Source organism: Cibotium barometz, chromosome 31 (genome assembly GCF_041138505.1).
Source record: "Cibotium barometz isolate CiBa-2024 chromosome 31, ASM4113850v1, whole genome shotgun sequence".
Classification (NCBI taxonomy): domain Eukaryota; kingdom Viridiplantae; phylum Streptophyta; class Polypodiopsida; order Cyatheales; family Cibotiaceae; genus Cibotium; species Cibotium barometz.
In genome coordinates this window covers 10,270,812-10,288,129 of record NC_141076.1, presented here as the reverse complement: position 1 = coordinate 10,288,129, position 17,318 = coordinate 10,270,812, and the positions used below count along the sequence as shown (strand labels likewise).

Here is a 17,318-nt window from a genome sequence, read left to right as displayed (position 1 = left end):
GAGTTTCATGGACGGGGAAGTGATAGGTTGAGTGCAAATGAACAAGAAAAGGGGAAAATGAACCAATAATGACATCGTTTGTCTATGATTCTGGGCTACCTGATCAGCACATGCCAAAACTGCATCAAAGAAACCTAGTGCTACCCTAATTCTTCTTTTGCACAGTTGAACCTGCACCAGCCAGAGGGCTTGTCATAAGCATCGTAGAGGGCCCACTCGTCCATTCCACTCATGCCTGCCTATATGGTGGGCATGCAAGGAGGGCCTATATGTTTATCCAATTTAAGTTTCTGTAGGGCACTCACATTTTGTGTTTCACTAACTCAAGTGCTAGTTGTGCAGGTCAACCTGGCACCATCAAAGTTGCTGCTGCCTTTGAGCTATGCAGCTCTTTTAGGAGGCACGCTCACATTGATTGGAACGGGCACAAATCTTGTTGTTGTGTCACTTGCTGCAAAAAAGATTCCGCAGCTACGGATGCACCTTTTTGAAATAGGGGTGGTCGGTGTGCCCGTAACAGTTGCTGGCATTCTCTATATCCTGGCTATCTCTGGAAAGCTTCTACCGGATCGTCTTGCAATTCAACCCACAAGCATCAATGCCAGGTCAGAAAAGCATATGCATGCATGTCCTATTGTATTGATGTAGCACTAACCCACGAGCATCAACACCAGTCAGCAAAGTGTGTGTCGGTGTCCCTACAGTTCTAATGTAGAATTGACCATCTTGTGGGTGTAGTGAGAAGTACCATAAGAACTTAATATCTAGTTATCTATATTTTAATTAACAATGATTAAATCCACTGGATATGTCTATAGCAGTGGTATCAATAACAAATCTCTGTAGGAATACACTCCAATAGCACGTGGGAAATGCTGCAATATAAGGGTCTTTACAGCGATACGCTGCCTATCCTTGGCTCTAAGATCATTTGATGGCAAGGGTGAGCAGGGGGGACTGCTTATGGACATGCAATCAAGCCCGTTCGTAGCTTGTCCATCCGCAGTTGGCGGACAGTTGTGTGAAGGCCCTAACATAGTATATTTTCAACATGTCATGTCTTACAGGGACTATAACATTGCATTGGTTGTGAGATCGGTTTCCTCTCTAAATAGAAAAACAATCGAGCAGTCAGGATTGAAGAGAATGCCAGGACTAAACTTAGTGCAGATTGAAAGAGAAGGAAACATAATCTCCAATCTTAATGGAGATCTAGTAATATTATCAAAAGATCGCCTTTACTTTACAGGAGTTATAGATGCGGTTCTTGCTCTCACGCAACTTGATGGCTTGGCTCTTTCAGAAGATGAAGTATTTTTCCTTTTTTTAAGTATCCATTTGGGCTCTCTTTATCTGTAATCAGTCAACAAAATTGTAATTAAGCTCCCTGGGTTCTGGGGTGGCCATACCAGACTTGTTTTTGCCATGCTAAAACCCATATGGGAATTTTTTACTCTTCCATTCAGACATGTTTCTCGCAAAGGTTATCCGGCTTTATGTGTTGTTTTGCATGACGAGGGAGTCCTTTGATTTTGGCAGGGCCAAGGCCAAGTTGATCTAAACCGATTGAAGAAGAATCAGTATCTCGTGGAGGCCGTGGTTGCAAGCAAGTCATCAATGGTGCAGAAAAAGGTTTCAGACCTGCAGTTCTGTTCACGATACAGAGCTGCTGTTGTTGCCATCCATAGGCATGGTGCCCAGCTGGATAGGTTAATAATGTTCTCTTAACTGTCCCTTTAAGACTAGACACAGTTACACTTATGTGTATAATATGTATTGTTTATATGGTACATCAACACACACAAACTTCTCTTTTGTAAAAGGCTATGTTCTATTGCTTCACTGTACAAAGGAAGAAGTCCTCAAAAAAGAAGCAAACTTCTTAAAAAGCAGTCATAGAAGCTAAAAGCATTGAAAAAACAAAGCCAACTGGCCATCATCTATCAGATCCAGGTGGATGGAATCAAACAAAGACTGACGCAAGGCTTGATGATAGTAAGGATAGTGTTCAATCCTTTTGGAATGAAAAACCAAGTGATTTCTTGCATGCCAAATTGTCCATAAAGCCCAATAATTAGAATGGACCGAGCATGATCCAATGTACAAGGTCACCTGCCAAAGAGCCATAAAAATCTGGAGAAGGAATACCCTGGAAATCTGAGCCGAAGAAAATGAGAAATTTAGCAAAGGAAACTTTTGGTCTACGGACAAGACCAAAGAAGATGCATCACTGTTTCCTTTATGCAAGGGCGAGAAGGACATTTCGGTGCAGCTATGTGTCTTTTTTCAAGAAGTTCTCCAACTGGGAGCACTCCCAACAAGCATCACCATAAAAACAATCTACATTTGAGTGGCAATTTACTATGCCAAATTTTCTTTAGGTTCTGTTTGTCACGTGCACACCCATCAGGTGTACAAGTGGCATGGCATCATCAAGCATTAATAAGGACATCTAAGTATTAGGCAGGCATGTATCAGCATGAGCATGTATATGGGGGTGTTTCATCACCAACATCAGCACTTTAGTCTCATGAGCATTGTAAGGCATTTAGCTACATCAGGTCAGCAGTGTTAGCCTCAGCCGACAGCATTTTAGCACCAGCCGACAGCATTTATAACCAGCCGACTGTTATTTATGGCATTTATGGCCAGTCATGAGCATTCAGGAGTTGGCCGACTGCAGTAAGGCTGGCCGACCAGCATCATGCACACACATAAATAGGGGCGCATCCATTCAGTCCATGAATCATCAGCGTTTTCAGCATACATCATTGCATCTCAATTCAGCGCATACCAGCATCTCAGTTCAGCAAACGCATCCATCTCCTCAGCGTTTCCTTCCTAGGCAACAAGGAGAGCATCTGTGTTTCAGCATCGCATCAGTTCCAAAGCCATCCCTTCAGCGTTTCCTTCCCAGGAGACGAGGGAAAGTTAGTGGGACAGCAGTTCATCCAACATATCAGCATATTCAGCACATAGGTAGCATATTCAGCATATAGTTCATCATTCCTATCTCCTACATAGAAGGAAGCCGGCATCGAAGGGTGGACCTGAGCATTGGAGCAAGGAACAGTCCTCAGCATCAGCATTCAGCCTATTTCTCTCATCCCGAGAAGGATATTCATCTAGGACAGCATCATAGATCTATTTAGATCTCATTGTAACCCATTCATCTAATATAGCTGCATTGCATTGCATTGACACTATCTGTCTTTCTTAAGAATCATTAAGTGCAGTTTAGTTAGCCTAAGGTTGTGTTTATGACGGTCAAATCCCTCACATGTCACATTGGTATCAGAGCGTTACAGGGTAACCACTCTAAGATCATTTTCATTCCATCAGTCATTCAGTCAGACATCATGTTAATTGCTTCCGCACAGTTAAACCCAGTTCTCAAAATCTTGCAGGCCACCCTTAGGGATTTTCCCTTAGGTATGCATTAGCAACCCATCCATCTACATTCTTGCACAGCATATAGGGTTGCATATGGCTTGCATAGCAGTCATTTTAGCAGTCAGTCTTGCATCTGCGAGGCATACATGTTTGCTCTTGAATTCTCTGGGGAAGAATGACATCCTTCATCAAAGGAGTACATAAGTTTTGGGCTTCAACTGGCAGTAAACAGGGGGTTCTCTTCCACAGGAGAAGACGGAAGTTGGCTCCAACATCGCCTCAGGAGGTTTAGAGCCTTAGGAACGACAGAGATGGTAGGTGAAAAGTTTCCACAGACAGGTCAGGGGTGACACAGGTATTTCCAAGCAATTTTAGCAGCATTTGCCATTCAGTTCCTGCAGTAGATAAGTCTTTGGCTCAAAGGATTCAACTCCTACAATCGACAATCCTGGCACAAGAAGTCAGAAGGGGGCAGTGGTTCAGTGGAGCAGGATCACTAGAGGAGTCAAAAGGTTGCCAGGTATACCACCCAGCAACAATTTAGCAGAGGGGAATGTCACGTGCACACCCATCAGGTGTACAAGTGGCATGGCATCATCAAGCATTAATCAAGACATCTAAGTATTAGTTAGGTATGTATCATAAGTATTAGTCAGGCATGTATTCCATGAATCATCAGTGTTTTCAGCATACATCATCGCATCTCAGTTCAACGCATACCAGCATCTCAGTTCAGCAAACTCATCCATCTCCTTAGCGTTTCCTTCCCAGGCAACAAGGAGAGCATCTGCGTTTCAGCATTAGTTCAGCATCGCATCAGTTCCAAAGCCATCCCTTCAGCGTTTCCTTTCCAGGAGACAAGGGAAAGTTAGTGGGACAGCAGTTCATCCAACATATCAGCATATTCAGCACATAGGCAGCATATTCAGCATATAGTTCATCATTCCTATCTCCTACATAGAGGGAAGCTGGCATTGAAGGGTGGACCTCAGCGTTGGAGCAAGGAACAGTCCTTAGCATCAGCATGCAGCCTATTCCTCTCATCCCGAGAAGGATATTCATCTAGGACAGCATCATAGATCTATTTAGATCTCATTGTAACCCATTCATCTAATATAGCTGCATTGCATTGCATCGACACTATCTGTCTTTCTTAAGCATCATTAAGTGCAGTTTAGTTAGCCTAAGGTTGTGTTTACGACGGTCAAATCCCTCACATGTCACACTGTTTCCACCAACGAGTTGTCTCAGTGAGGAGCCAAATCTTATTAACTCGATTGACAAACCAAGACGCAGGAATAATCAACCTCTAGATGAAAGCAGCCGAAACCTGAGGGAAAGAGAATCCAGGATAAGGTCTAGGATCTCTCCTATGGAAAATCCAATCCTCCGTTCTTTCACCATCTGGAACAACTTTAAGAGGAGTAAAAGGTTGCAATTGTTCTTGTAACATACGCCATAAAGGTCTGTTGTAGTGTATACCCAAGTGCGAACGGCTTTGAGCTCAAGGAAGGACAAAACATTTCCTTCAGCATCAACAACATATAGGCTGCAATTGTTCCCGTAACATACGCCATAAAGGTCTGTAGTGCATACCCAAGTGCGAACGGCTTTGAGCTCGAGGAAAGGACAAAACATTTCCTTTAGCATCAACAACATCTTGGCAAACCCGAATGCCTTTTGTAGAAAGAAAGTAAGCTTGCCGAGGGGAACAGAGAGCTAAAGGAGTAGGGAATGCATGGCTCCAAAAGATATTTTCTTGTCTCAAAGTATTGCCAATCTTAGGAGGTCTACCTGACCACTGAATATATTGTAGAACAAGCTTCGAGTCTGCAAGGAGACGAGAGACATAAGGGCATCGAGAAATTTTACCCTCCACATAGCCAAATAAAAGTTCCCAGTGAGTTAGGTGCCATTTGCCAAATGCATCTGTATTTGCATCAAAGCAAAGAGCTGCAAGCATAAGTGTCCAGGGTTGTTGCTGCGCAATAAAAGTTGGAATATTAAGCCCTCCTTTCATTTTCGGCAAGCATACTTCAGGAGTCGCAAGGCCTTCTTATATTGAGAATTTTTCCAAAAGAGTTCAATACTTTTTGTCATAAACCAGAGATTTGGTTTTTAGACCATGCCAGAACTGAATGTATGCTATCAAAATCAATTGAACTATTCTCAATCTGACATGAAGTGGCCAAGTAGAGAGTTTCCAATATTCCAATTTAATCATGAGTTTTTGCAACACCCAACACGAAGTGAAAGATTCCATCGCACATGATATTCCAAATGTTTGACATGTTGTGTAGGTGATATGATTCGCCCAGGCCATAGAATGCTGTGCCATTGAACTTCATTGAGAGGCAACAGTTTTGATTTTTTAAAATTGATAAAAACACCTGTTGCCAATCGAAACATATGCAAAGTGTTCATGAGACATTGCAGATCTGATTGCATATTCTAAGGAAAAAAGAAAGAGTCATCAACATATGCTTGAGCAACTAAATGGCGACCATTAGGGAGATGAAGCCCATGTAATCTGCCAATCTCGGTAAGCTACTAAGCTTATCCATATATGTCAAGAAGGGATGGATAGCAATAGCATAGAGCAAGGCACTGAGAGTGCAGCCTTGTTGAACAGATCTACCCAAAACCCATGGAGAGGATAAGCCTTTTCCCAAAATGCATCTGGTAGTGCTATCTCGATATAGCCATTATGTTTTGCATTTTTGGACTGAAGCCCAATTTTGGCATAACTTCTACAATGTAATCCCATTGGACTGTTTCAAAAGCCTTAGCAATATCAATCTGCAAACATAAGAGCACATGCTCCTTCGTATACTTTGCATATTCTATGTCAACATAGACATTAGCAATGTTACGTGTTATTTGTCTACGAGGCACAAAACCATATTGCGTTGGTTGGATACTCCTATTCAAAATGTTTTTGAGTCGATAGTGATCATTTTAGTAATCGATTTATAGATTACTAGCATCAAGGTAATAGGTCGCCAGTCATAAAGTTTTGACACAAATCCTTTTTTGGCACCAATCTTATCAATCCCTCCTGCCAAGCAGAAGGAATGATGCCCGAATTCCAAGCCTCATTGATCATAAGAAAAAGTGATTCTTCAAACATAGGCTAGAGCTGCAAAGTTAATCCATCCCATCCTGAAGTCTTCCATTTACCAAGCGCCTTTAGTGCCTTGTTTAGTTCCACAGCTGAAAACATTGACTCCAAATCAGCCGTTTTCATCCATATCCACAATGTTAGAAATACATCAACACACACACACACGTGCACGCACACACGCATGCATGGCTGCATCTCAACATTCAACTGAGCAGCACATGCTTGAGTCTTACATCATTTAAGACATGGCATTAACTAAATATAAAAAGACATGTTTTTTGAAGCTTTATTTTCAAATGGATGCATAGGGCCGTTGGGGATACTGAGCTCGAAGCTGGTGATTGCCTACTGATGGTGGCAGATGGCTCAGAGTTTGTGTCTAAACACAGGAATAATTCTACATTTGCATTGGTTTCTCAGGTAGCCAATGGGAAGAGCTTAGAATGCCTTAAGAAAATTGGCATGAACCCAGTGATTGGATTTAATTTGCCAACCTGCAGTAACAGATTCTGAAGATATATTTTATGCAGCTTCCAGGTTTTGAGCCTGTTCAAAGGCAAAAGGCTGGTATAGCAGCGGCTTTTGTTCTGCTGATGGTTGTTGCGAGTGGGCTTGGAGTTGAGCTGATTACGGCAGCATTGTTCTCGGCAGCTGGACTTCTTCTTACAAAATGCCTCTCTCCTAAAGATGCCATGGTTTGCTCCCGCACTAGCCCTCTCCTGCACTATCCCTCTACTTTCTTAACATGAGTTGAGAACTTGCCCCCATGAAAAACAGTTGATTTAAGAGCCCCAAACTCAAATTTTTTGGCTGGAACAATGAAGCTCCAAAGAAACTCATGGATGAAAGCTAAAATTATGACAGCTAAGGTCAACTCATGGGAAAAAAAAGCATTTTGTGGGTTAGAAACCTGTGAAACGTTTCTATCCTGGGGCCTGAAGCATTTCTGAAACCTCTGGGTAAAAAAATTATCTGAAATTTTGAGGTCATTGTTATTCTTTTTTACCCCCTTTTTTTTCCTTTTCATACAGCTGTTTTCAACTCATTTCAGCCTGTTCATCCCCCTGTATGCAGCCTGTTTCATGCAGCCCATGACTGCCACAGCCTATCTCCTCGCTCTTCCCTTCTTCCTCTCTTCTTTTGTTCCTCTTCTCCTCCTTTCTTCTACTTCTCTTTCTTTCTTCATCCTTTTCGCGCTTTGCCTTCTGTTTCACTTCCTTTTCTTCCTTTGCTTCTTCATTCTTCAGTTCTCTAATTTCAACGCATTATACCATCTCCCATCTCTCCAAAATTTTTAGACCTCCCCCTAAATCTCATAATTTCCCACAGTGCCTTGCCAAAGTTTAAGAGATTCTACTTGCATCTTGGAGTCTAGAAGTCTATGATTTGAAGTTTCTATGTTTCAAGCTTCTATTTGGAAGATTCTTAATATTCTTCCTATGGATCAAAGAGAGGGCTTCACTTAGCATCTCAAAGGAAGTCACAGGAGGATTGAGAAGATTGATGTAGCTATCCCTTATGAGTTGCTTACTTGGCACATTCCATGCTGAGTATCACCCTGGATGGCCCGGTGCTTTCTCCAAGATAGGTGTAACATCACAGATACCAGCCATGCCGGACCAGGAGGAGGAGGGAGACTACTCTACTCTATCTTGCCAGGATGGAGATAGATGAGATGCATTACTTAGCCATCCTATGAGAGTAGTGGTTGCTTAGGGAAGCATTGGTCTATTGACCCCTTCTTGAGTCTGTGACTCAAGGATCTTTGTGCCTTGGGCTGTATGGTGGATGCCCCATCAAATTTCTTCATTGGGATCCTAGTGAGTGGGAGTGGATTGAGTGCCTTTCTTCAGTTACACTGTATGGAATACCAGATTGTAGTTGCTCAGAGGATCTGGAGCTTAATAGCTCACCTTATAAGCAGATTGAGGAGAGGCATTATCTAAGAGACATGGGGCTCTATTGCATGGCTTGCTCAGTTTGGACCACAGATTTTCTTTGAGGGCAGGGACCATGACACTGCCATTATGATTGATAAAGGACTAGCTGAGAATTGCACACTATGGATATTCCTCGGTCACACTACACGTGTGACATCACCCTTTGGAAGGCTTGACACCACTTGGGAGATTATCACAAGCATCACAACCTGGCAGATCTGGAAAGCCAGATGCATAGAGGGGATTGATTTATGAAAACCAGTGCATCTGTACTATTTGGGGAGATATCATATGGCCACTTGGGCTTGTAAATAGGATCGTCCAGATCAACGCAAGCGAAGCGCACTATCTTCATGAGAGAGTGGGATTAGGGGATCTTCTTCTCATCGACTCCCACAGCACTTTCTTGGCATCACCGCCCCCTGATTGACTGCAGCTATCTTACACTCTATGCTGAGGATCTCCTTGATTCTTTCTTACTTAATAGAAGTCTCTTTTTTGCAAAAACAAGAATTCGAACTTCTATATTTATTGTTTTTTGATTTGTTTCTTGGTCATCTATATGTGTGTAATGGTTTCTAAAAGATTTATATATTTTAAAAATTTAGTAATATTCTGCTTTTTTGAAACATACTGGTTTTTTCTAGAAGGATACAACATTTCTACACGAAACCTAAAAAACCTTAGGGAAAAAAAAAAATCTCAAAATGTTCCTCGTGACCAAGGTTCTGGCATTTCGACACGAAACCTAAAAAGCCTCAAAACAAAAAAAAAAAACATTAAAATGTTTCTTGTGACTATTGCTCAACCCGCTCCTTGTGACCAAGGTTCCGGCATTTCGACATGAAACCTAAAAAGCCTCAAAACAAAAAAAAACATTAAAATGTTTCTTGTGACTATTGCTCAACCTGCTAGTCTTGCTGTCTTGTCCCCTTGAAAACATGCCCATTTTTTTTCCCCTTCTTGCTCAGATATAATAGCACAGCTCTTGGAGCTCCGTAGATGGGGCATTTTAAGTTGTGGTTTCCTCCCACCGGTCTATTTATGTATGTACACACACACACACACAAACTATTCTTTTGTGGGACAGGTACACACTTATACCCATGTACCCACGAGCGGGCCCTCACCCCACCTCTTGCAATGTTGCACCCCAGCGGAAGCGAGCAGGGATTAAGCTCAACAAATCCTACTCGGGACTCCCAATCCCCTCACCACTATACTACATGGCCAGTGACCACACACGCACTCTTTGCTAAGAAAATCTTCATATCACCTGCCCCCTCACCACTACGCTACACGGCAGGTGGCCACACACACACTTTTTTTTTTTTTTTTGTAAAAACCAGTTTTCTATTACCAAGAAACAGTATACATGGGGAGTATGTACTTTAGAGAGAAGTCATCCAAGGAAGAAAGCTAAAAACAGTAGAAACACACACACACACACCCAGAGACATTTCTAAGAAGACCTCCATATCATCTTCCCCCTCACCACTACGCTCCACAGCAGGTGACCACACACACACTTTTCTAAGAAAACCTCCATATCACCTGTGTGTGGAGAGTAATAAAAATTAAGTCTATTTTACATGTTTTGTTAGCTTATTTATTGATATCCTGTAAGTCCGATCCATCAGCAGCTAATGAGCAGTACACCTCGTGTAAATGTAAAGACTAAAAATAAAGACCATCTTGTGTGCACTGACGTGATATCATACATTTTTATTTCAATGATGCCTCTGGGCTTTAATCCTGTGCTTAAAACTTGCAGAAGTCAGTGGAGTTGCCGGTTCTAATCATGATAGCGGCCGCTTTTGGAATATCTGAGGCCATGGTACAGAGTGGAGCGGCAGACCTGGTTGCTAGAGCTCTTATGGGCCTAGCAGGCAAATCTCAGGTATAGCAGGGTACCATCTTGTGTGATTGAGTATCTATCCGTTTCAAATGCTTTTTTCAACTAGAAAGTGAACCCTATTTGTTTTTATTTCTCTATCAATGCTACAGTTTGGTCTGATTACGTGGACCTATATTGCTACAACCCTCTTCTCCTTGGCTATCACGAACAATGCAGCAGTCACCATCATGTTTCCGGTAGCACTCTCAGCAGCACAGGCTGGAAATTTGGATTTCCGTCCATTTGCATATACATTGATGCTGGCTGCATCTGCTGGATTGATGACTCCAACGGGGTGTCCGACAAACCTCATGGTATATGGGCCTGGAGGTTATAGATTTATGGATTACATTGTATATGGAGGACCATTGCAGGTTAGCGACAAACTTTTCTTGCACTTTTCTAATGGTCAGATATTTGCTCAAAATTTTGCATTTAGGGAAGAAAGAATGCATGGATAGATGTAAAGTTATAAAAGAATGCACAATACACTTGGCCTAGACACAGCACTTGGGGCCAGAGTTGAATCATTCCCTCCTCCCCCTCCCCTTCCCTGGAGGGTGCCACTAGTATTGGATACACAAGTTTGATCCTGTCTAATCTAGGATCAGCTTGCAGTGTTCAGTGGTTGATCCACAACTTTCTGTGGGCTAGGCCCGCCTGGGCCAAGGTGGCTTGGAGAGTGAACATTCAGCCACGATGCAGGGGGGCCCTCGGCATCATCGACCCCTCCATTCAGAGCCGCGCCTTTTTGGGCAAGTTGATAGTCCGTGGCCTTCTTCCGGGCGGAGAGCCCTAAAAGGACATCCTCCTGGCTAGGATCTCTGCCCGCACCCCGATTTTGGGAGGCCCTTGGCCCCAGAGTATGAGATGGATCTTCATGGGGATGTGGGCTCGTGTCTTTTAGCCCTGCATTTGAGGACAGATTTGCAGCCAGCCTCTTGTTTGCTTTGAATCATCTGAGGCTGATAAACTGGGATCTAGACTTTTGGCTCCGATCCTATCTGCATTAATGCAACATCTAAAAAGGTGACTATTCCGGCTGTTCATGGCTATGTCTTGCTCTTGGGGAATACCTTTTTTCAACTACTCACCTTTCACTGCTCCTAACTTGGAGTCTGTTGATCTCGGGTGGATTCTCTCATTCCATCTTTAATAATAATAATAGGACTCCTTTCAGTCTTGGGAAGGAGCCTGTTTGGGGGAATGGTTGTGTCGATGTCGAGGACGATGCCAGGGTCATGATGGAGGTCCCTCTCATGCCGGGAAGGCGAGCCTGCTGAGGATCAACAAGCACAACTCATGTGGTTTCTGGGTCAACAGAACACCCAGCCCAACTTCGCATCTGGTTGACGAGTTCCGATGGATTCCACCAGGTGCAGCAGGACGCTCTTTGGGTTGCCACGTGGGCCTTGATATTTCCACAGTAGCAGGGAGGGTGAACTGGGTTCTGTTGGCCACCACGTGGTACATTACCTCTTGCTGGACTTTTCACCAGGCAGATTCAGAGATTGATCTGCAACAATCTCTGGTCAGGTGGTGACGTCTTGCATGGGAGAAGGTGCCTTAGCACGTGCTCATACAACCTCAAGCCGTGGGGTGGGGGGGAGATGGAAAAGGTCTCGCTGTGTGCCCCCTGAGTAAGAACCTGGCTGTTGAGCTCTAGAATAGAGGGTGGATACCCCCTGAATCCAAGAGGCGGAGAAGCCCAGGCGAATGATAGTCCCCCTTAAGAAGACCCAATCCACCCTGTCGTAGGCCTTCTCTAGGTCTAGCAGCAGTACTTCCATGTCCTCTCCTCCGAGCCTGGTGGTCACAATAGCCTCCCAAAAAGTGAAGATGTTATCCAAGATACTCCAATCTCAGATAAAACATGTATGGGATCAGAGTACGGAGGTGAGTTTGGAGGCAGGGACTGATCGCCTTGGTGAGGATCTTAAAGGCTGTCCCTAAGAGGATGATCGGAGGGTGGTCACCACCATCAGGCAAATGAGACCCTCTTCCAAGCGCTCCAACATCATACTTGCTGGGTTTGGAGTGATGCACGACCACATAGACACGAAGAGGTGCTACCACCTCGACGAAGTCGCTCGTCTTAACTTGGAGACACCTGAAGAATCCATAATCCACCACTTGGAGACACTTGGGGGCACGTTTGTTGCCTCTCAGGGGAGGTGGGAGTGGGTGACACTAGCATTCAGACTGGGTACAGTTTCAGTGTCAAACAAGACTGTAGAAAGAATAGGTAGGATGTATATCATGGTAATAGTTAGAATCGGGAGAGGAAGCCGTATCTTGTGTGTGTTCAAGAGAGAGAGAGAGAGATTTTGAAATCAAAAAGTTGGACTTTAAACTTTGTGATTGTCAGATTGTGCTGCTTTTTGTCACAGTTGGTGTTACGATCACACTCGAATGGTGGTGGTTATGGTGGATTATCCTTTTCATCATGATGATTTGTGCCACCCCTCTTATTGCTAGACTGGTGAGCAGTTTGCTAATGTTGTCTTTCTCAATGTTTGTGCTTCTTTCTGAATGTTGCCATCGACCGTCGCTGTGGTTTGAAATCTCCAGTGATGAAAAGTAATGCATTTCCTTTTTTTTTGTTCTTGTAGAGCATGACATTGTTTACTGAGGCTGGTTACACTGGCATGGGCCAGGGCTTGGACAGGCAAGATTGCCTGTCCAAGACTCATGGGTGTCATGATGGGTTCACACTGTGTAACCAGCCGTGGTTGGTTATGAAATTCCAAAATCTTCCTCATTCTGCTGTAATCATGAAGATGAGTTCTGTGTGATACGGTTTTGTGTTCTTGTTCCAGAACTGGAACAGTTTAAATTACAGGAAGCATTCTTCTCCAGAGACAAGCAGTGAAGCCAGGCCTCATGATGAGGAAATGGAACCTTCTGCTCATAACAAAGCGGGGATGAGCAGTTCTGCAGTGATTATGGCTTCATCTTTTTGATTTGACAATGTTACTGGGTTGATGGTGTGCATGGATGAATGCACGTGCGCTCTGGCGATTATGGTTATACAACTGGAAAAGGATAATGGCAATCACAGATCCCGTTTTAGAGGTGTGAAGGGACATAGGGTAGGTTTCTTTTTTGGCCTGCCTTCGCGAAAGGTAGGTCTTAGTTGCTTGTAACGTTCATCCGTCACATCTGTTGCATTCAGGGTCACATTATTCATACTTTGATGGCCTTCAGATGTGCTACAGTCGAGGAAAAGCTTTATCAGAGAATGGAAGAATTGCCCTTTCTTGAGCAAAGGAGTCATCAAAACAAACACTTTCTCTAACCAAAATGGAGATGAGCTATTGAAGCATCTGAAAGAAAATGAACCGAAAGGCATGACATGATTAAAGGGATACTCAACTTGACAATTACTTCATTAAAGCCTTGCAAGATAGACCCAAGATTCTCGATCTTCACACCTTTAATCAATTTAAGCTTTTAAATGTTTGTTATTACTTTGTGTGTTTTTATGAGTATGGATAAAAACAATATGCATATTACATTGTGATACTCAATCAAGATGCATTTGAGATGCATAATTTTATTATATATAAATGTATGTATATATGTTACAGATAATATGTATTAGAGTATACTACAGAAATCATTGAACAAGACAATGTTTGAATTGGGGGGGGGGGGGGGGGGGGGGGGGGGGGCGGGCGGGAGAAAGAAAGAAAGAAAGAAAGTCATATTAACGTCCACGGAATGCCTTGAAGGCATATGGGACCAAAAACCAGTACCTCACAGTCATTACAATGCACTTCGGGGTGCACTTAGGCACAAGTAAAAGATTAATGAAAACCCTAGGATGATAAACAACTATCTGTGATACAAAAAATGCCGATGGCACATTAGAATGCTAGTCAATTGGGTTTAGGCTTATGGAAGTCCTCGATTATTGCCCTTCCATCGCGGTAGACTGCCCACTTTCTAGCTTGGCAGGCTGCTCGGACTTTGGCGAGTTCTGCACTTTTGTTTTTAAGCTGTAGGGGAGTGAGTTCGTCAGCTAACCAGAGCCGAGTGCCCTGCAATGATTTGGACTGTCGGAGAACTTGGATCTTGTCCTGTTTGTTGTGATATTTTGCAATGGCATGTTTCCCTTTCTTGACAATGGTCCATGGGTTGCCTATATCAATGAGGGGGAGGGCCTTACGGAGTCGCCTCCTCATAATCTCCATGTCTGAGATGTATTCATGTTCATCAATTTCCGTTTGCTCTCTGACTTCTTGCTCGTCCCAACCCTCCGGGAGTCCACCTACTCGGAGATGCTCAGCAATACTTTCTCGGAGTTCTTCTTCCTTGATGGTTGACATGATATCTACGGCGGTAAGATGTTGCTCCATACCTTCTGTAGCTTCAATGAACTCTGCCTTTGGCTGCATGAATCTGCTCTTGAATTGCTTGAATTGGGTCAGGCTTGCCTCCAAGGGAGGCCAGTCGGGTTTCAATTTCAGTGAGCTGATCCTTCAGCTTGCCATTCTCCTCTCGCAACTTATTGATTTGTGTTAGGAGGAACACCTCCCATGAGCTCGAGCTTTGACTGGTTAGGGTTTTGGTCAGTGTTATCAGGGCACGAGCGTACGACTTCTTTGGCATCGTGGATCGCTGGTAGGGCTAGGTCGTTTGTACCACCTGCATCTGTAGCATCACGTATGACAAGGCGGGCCCCCTATCTGAGGTAACCGCCATGGCCTGGCGTGAATGAGCAGAGGCGAGAGGCAAGGGCGAGGAGGGTAGATGAGAGAGAGAGAGAGAGAGAGAGAGAGAGAGAGAGAGAGAGAGAGAGAAGGAGAAGAAGAAGAAGAAGAAGAAGAAGAAGGCTATTTTGATGTCATAGCAACTATGCCAAGAACCCTTTGAGGCAAACCAAGATTCCAATCCAGGTGGGCATGAATTGAGGTTTGATGAGCTAGCCAATATGCCATGAGGACGGCATAAAGGCTAGCTTGTTTTTGCCTTACAACTCACCCCCCACAAAGAAGAATGAGAGAGAGTTGGTTCTAGAAAGTGCACTTTTTAAGCAACTTCCAAACTTAAAATATATATTTTTTTCTTTAAAAACTTTTCTATATTAACTATGAAAAAAATAAGTATACAGTCAAAAGATTGAAAATACAAATACATGGTGGTTGAAAGCACCTAGATAAGCTAGAAGAAGTTTATACCTTTTATGCCTTACCATTTTTTAAGTCTATGGGCAACACAAATAACTAACTCACTAGTAAAGAAGATACACTTAGTGACATTGAATAGTTTAGTTATGTAGGCTTGCCAACAAATAGTAGGGTCATTAAGGGGGGAGGAGGATTTCCTTTCCAAAAAGTGGTATATAAGAGTCTTTGGAGTTATTGTTGTAGAGAATGTCAAGCAATTCACGCTTGTTTTGTAAGAAACTCATTTCTTATGTCTAATAGGATACTTTATAAGAAACTCTCATGTGTGGTAATAGTCTTTGGAGTTATTGTTGTAGAGATCCAGCAATTCATGCTTGCTTTGTAAGAAACTCCCATGTGTGGTTGGCATTGGGTGATTATGATTTCTTTTTTTTTTTGGCACAAAGCATTACATTCCTCATGGAAGGATTAGTGGTGCCTTTTGGGGCTTTCGACTTGAAGCTTGCTATAGTTGTTTGTTTTGTGTACAGGCAGCCGCTTACCATAGCAAAGCATAAAGTTGTCTAGAAAGGCTCTCTTTTTGTCTCTCTCTCAAATAGATAATACTTCTCTAATTCTAGTAAGCAGGATAGAAGAGGATTCGCCTATGGAGAAGCATTACAAATCCTACTGCAAAGAAGGGAAACCAAAATTTAGAAATTTAAAAATCTACAAATCTTGCACTACTACTTGTGGTTGTAGCCAAAATTTTAAATGAGTTCAGTCACTGTTCATTGGAAATTTTCTTGCCTCAAAGTTGCAAGCTATCATGGAGACCTTTTCAATTCATCCAATTGAAAAGGGTATCATGGAGACCTTTTCAATTCATGCAATTGCCTCTTAGAAGGTGTAGAATATCATGGTGACCCCCTCAATTGTTTCAATTGACATCCTAGGTTGTATTTGAATGATATGAAATACTATCATTTGTCTCTATAATAATACCATTTTACTCTCTACATATCTACATGTGTTTTGTGGGGTCCCTACCCCCCGCGGTGCCCTGCCCCGGTGGCGGAAGCGGCGCCGGCCTCCCTCACGGGGCGGGGATCCACACTCGGGGCCTCGCCCGCGGATGTCCGGGACGAGAGGCTAGCCCGGGCGGTCCCTCCGAGACCGGGCCTGGAAGACTCCCCTCACCCGGAAGGCATGGGCGATTCCGCCAAGGAAAAAAATCTTCTAACGGAGGAATTACTCTAACGAGTCAAAGTCTTAACTAGATAAACTGATCTGACCGAACCTGAAGTCACACCCTCCCACAGAACAAGGTCTTCTCAGGATTTAAACTAATTAACGTAACTAATCGTATCTAGTTGTTTCTCAGGAATCCTCCGATCCAACCTAACCCCATCCGGCCCATGGGTTAGCCAACCACCTGACCACTGTATTGGTGGGATTCCTTTATAAAGATTTGGTTGTGTTTTTGCCCGGGTACCGAGGAAAAGAGTTCCCAGTCCCCAAGCCGGCGATTCATGCAAAAAATTATGGTAGGCATACCACGTACACACCTAATATGAAAATACCATTTATAACAGATTCGACTGGCTTTAAAACAATCCTTCAATAGAAATCATAATATTTCTGATCATCATTTTTCAAAATTCCGAGTCCATTGTATTACAATAATATCCTCTGGACTCTCCGTTGAGGACCACCTGGCCAACCAATGAGATCCAGTATCAAAATTTGGTTCTCGAAAATCTTTCCTTTTAGTCCATCCGAAATCTTCCTCGACGTACGCATGGGTGTCCTAGCAACCGCGAGTCCGTGCATCGCCTGGTCAGAACCCTCTA

The 17,318-nt window shown here is 43.3% G+C and overlaps 1 protein-coding gene across 5 annotated transcripts in view; it reads left to right on the top strand.

Annotated features, from left to right (window-relative positions):
* The window catches only part of LOC147620501 (putative sulfur deprivation response regulator), a 47,881-nt gene extending 34,219 nt beyond the window's left edge, over positions 1-13,662 (top strand). For 4 of the 5 annotated variants that reach the window (XM_086824724.1, XM_086824723.1, XM_086824722.1 and 1 more), the window contains 9 exons: positions 343-605; positions 1,068-1,311; positions 1,540-1,709; positions 6,826-6,937; positions 7,048-7,212; positions 10,232-10,357; positions 10,465-10,728; positions 12,723-12,836; positions 13,174-13,662. In XM_086824724.1, the coding sequence (XP_086680850.1) occupies positions 343-605; positions 1,068-1,311; positions 1,540-1,709; positions 6,826-6,937; positions 7,048-7,212; positions 10,232-10,357; positions 10,465-10,728; positions 12,723-12,836; positions 13,174-13,317 (1,602 nt within the window). In that variant the 3' untranslated portion in view covers positions 13,318-13,662. The remainder of the gene's footprint in view (positions 1-342; positions 606-1,067; positions 1,312-1,539; positions 1,710-6,825; positions 6,938-7,047; positions 7,213-10,231; positions 10,358-10,464; positions 10,729-12,722; positions 12,837-13,173) is intronic. The other variant, XM_086824726.1, reaches the window with a different exon arrangement.
* The last annotated feature ends 3,656 nt before the right edge of the window (positions 13,663-17,318 follow it).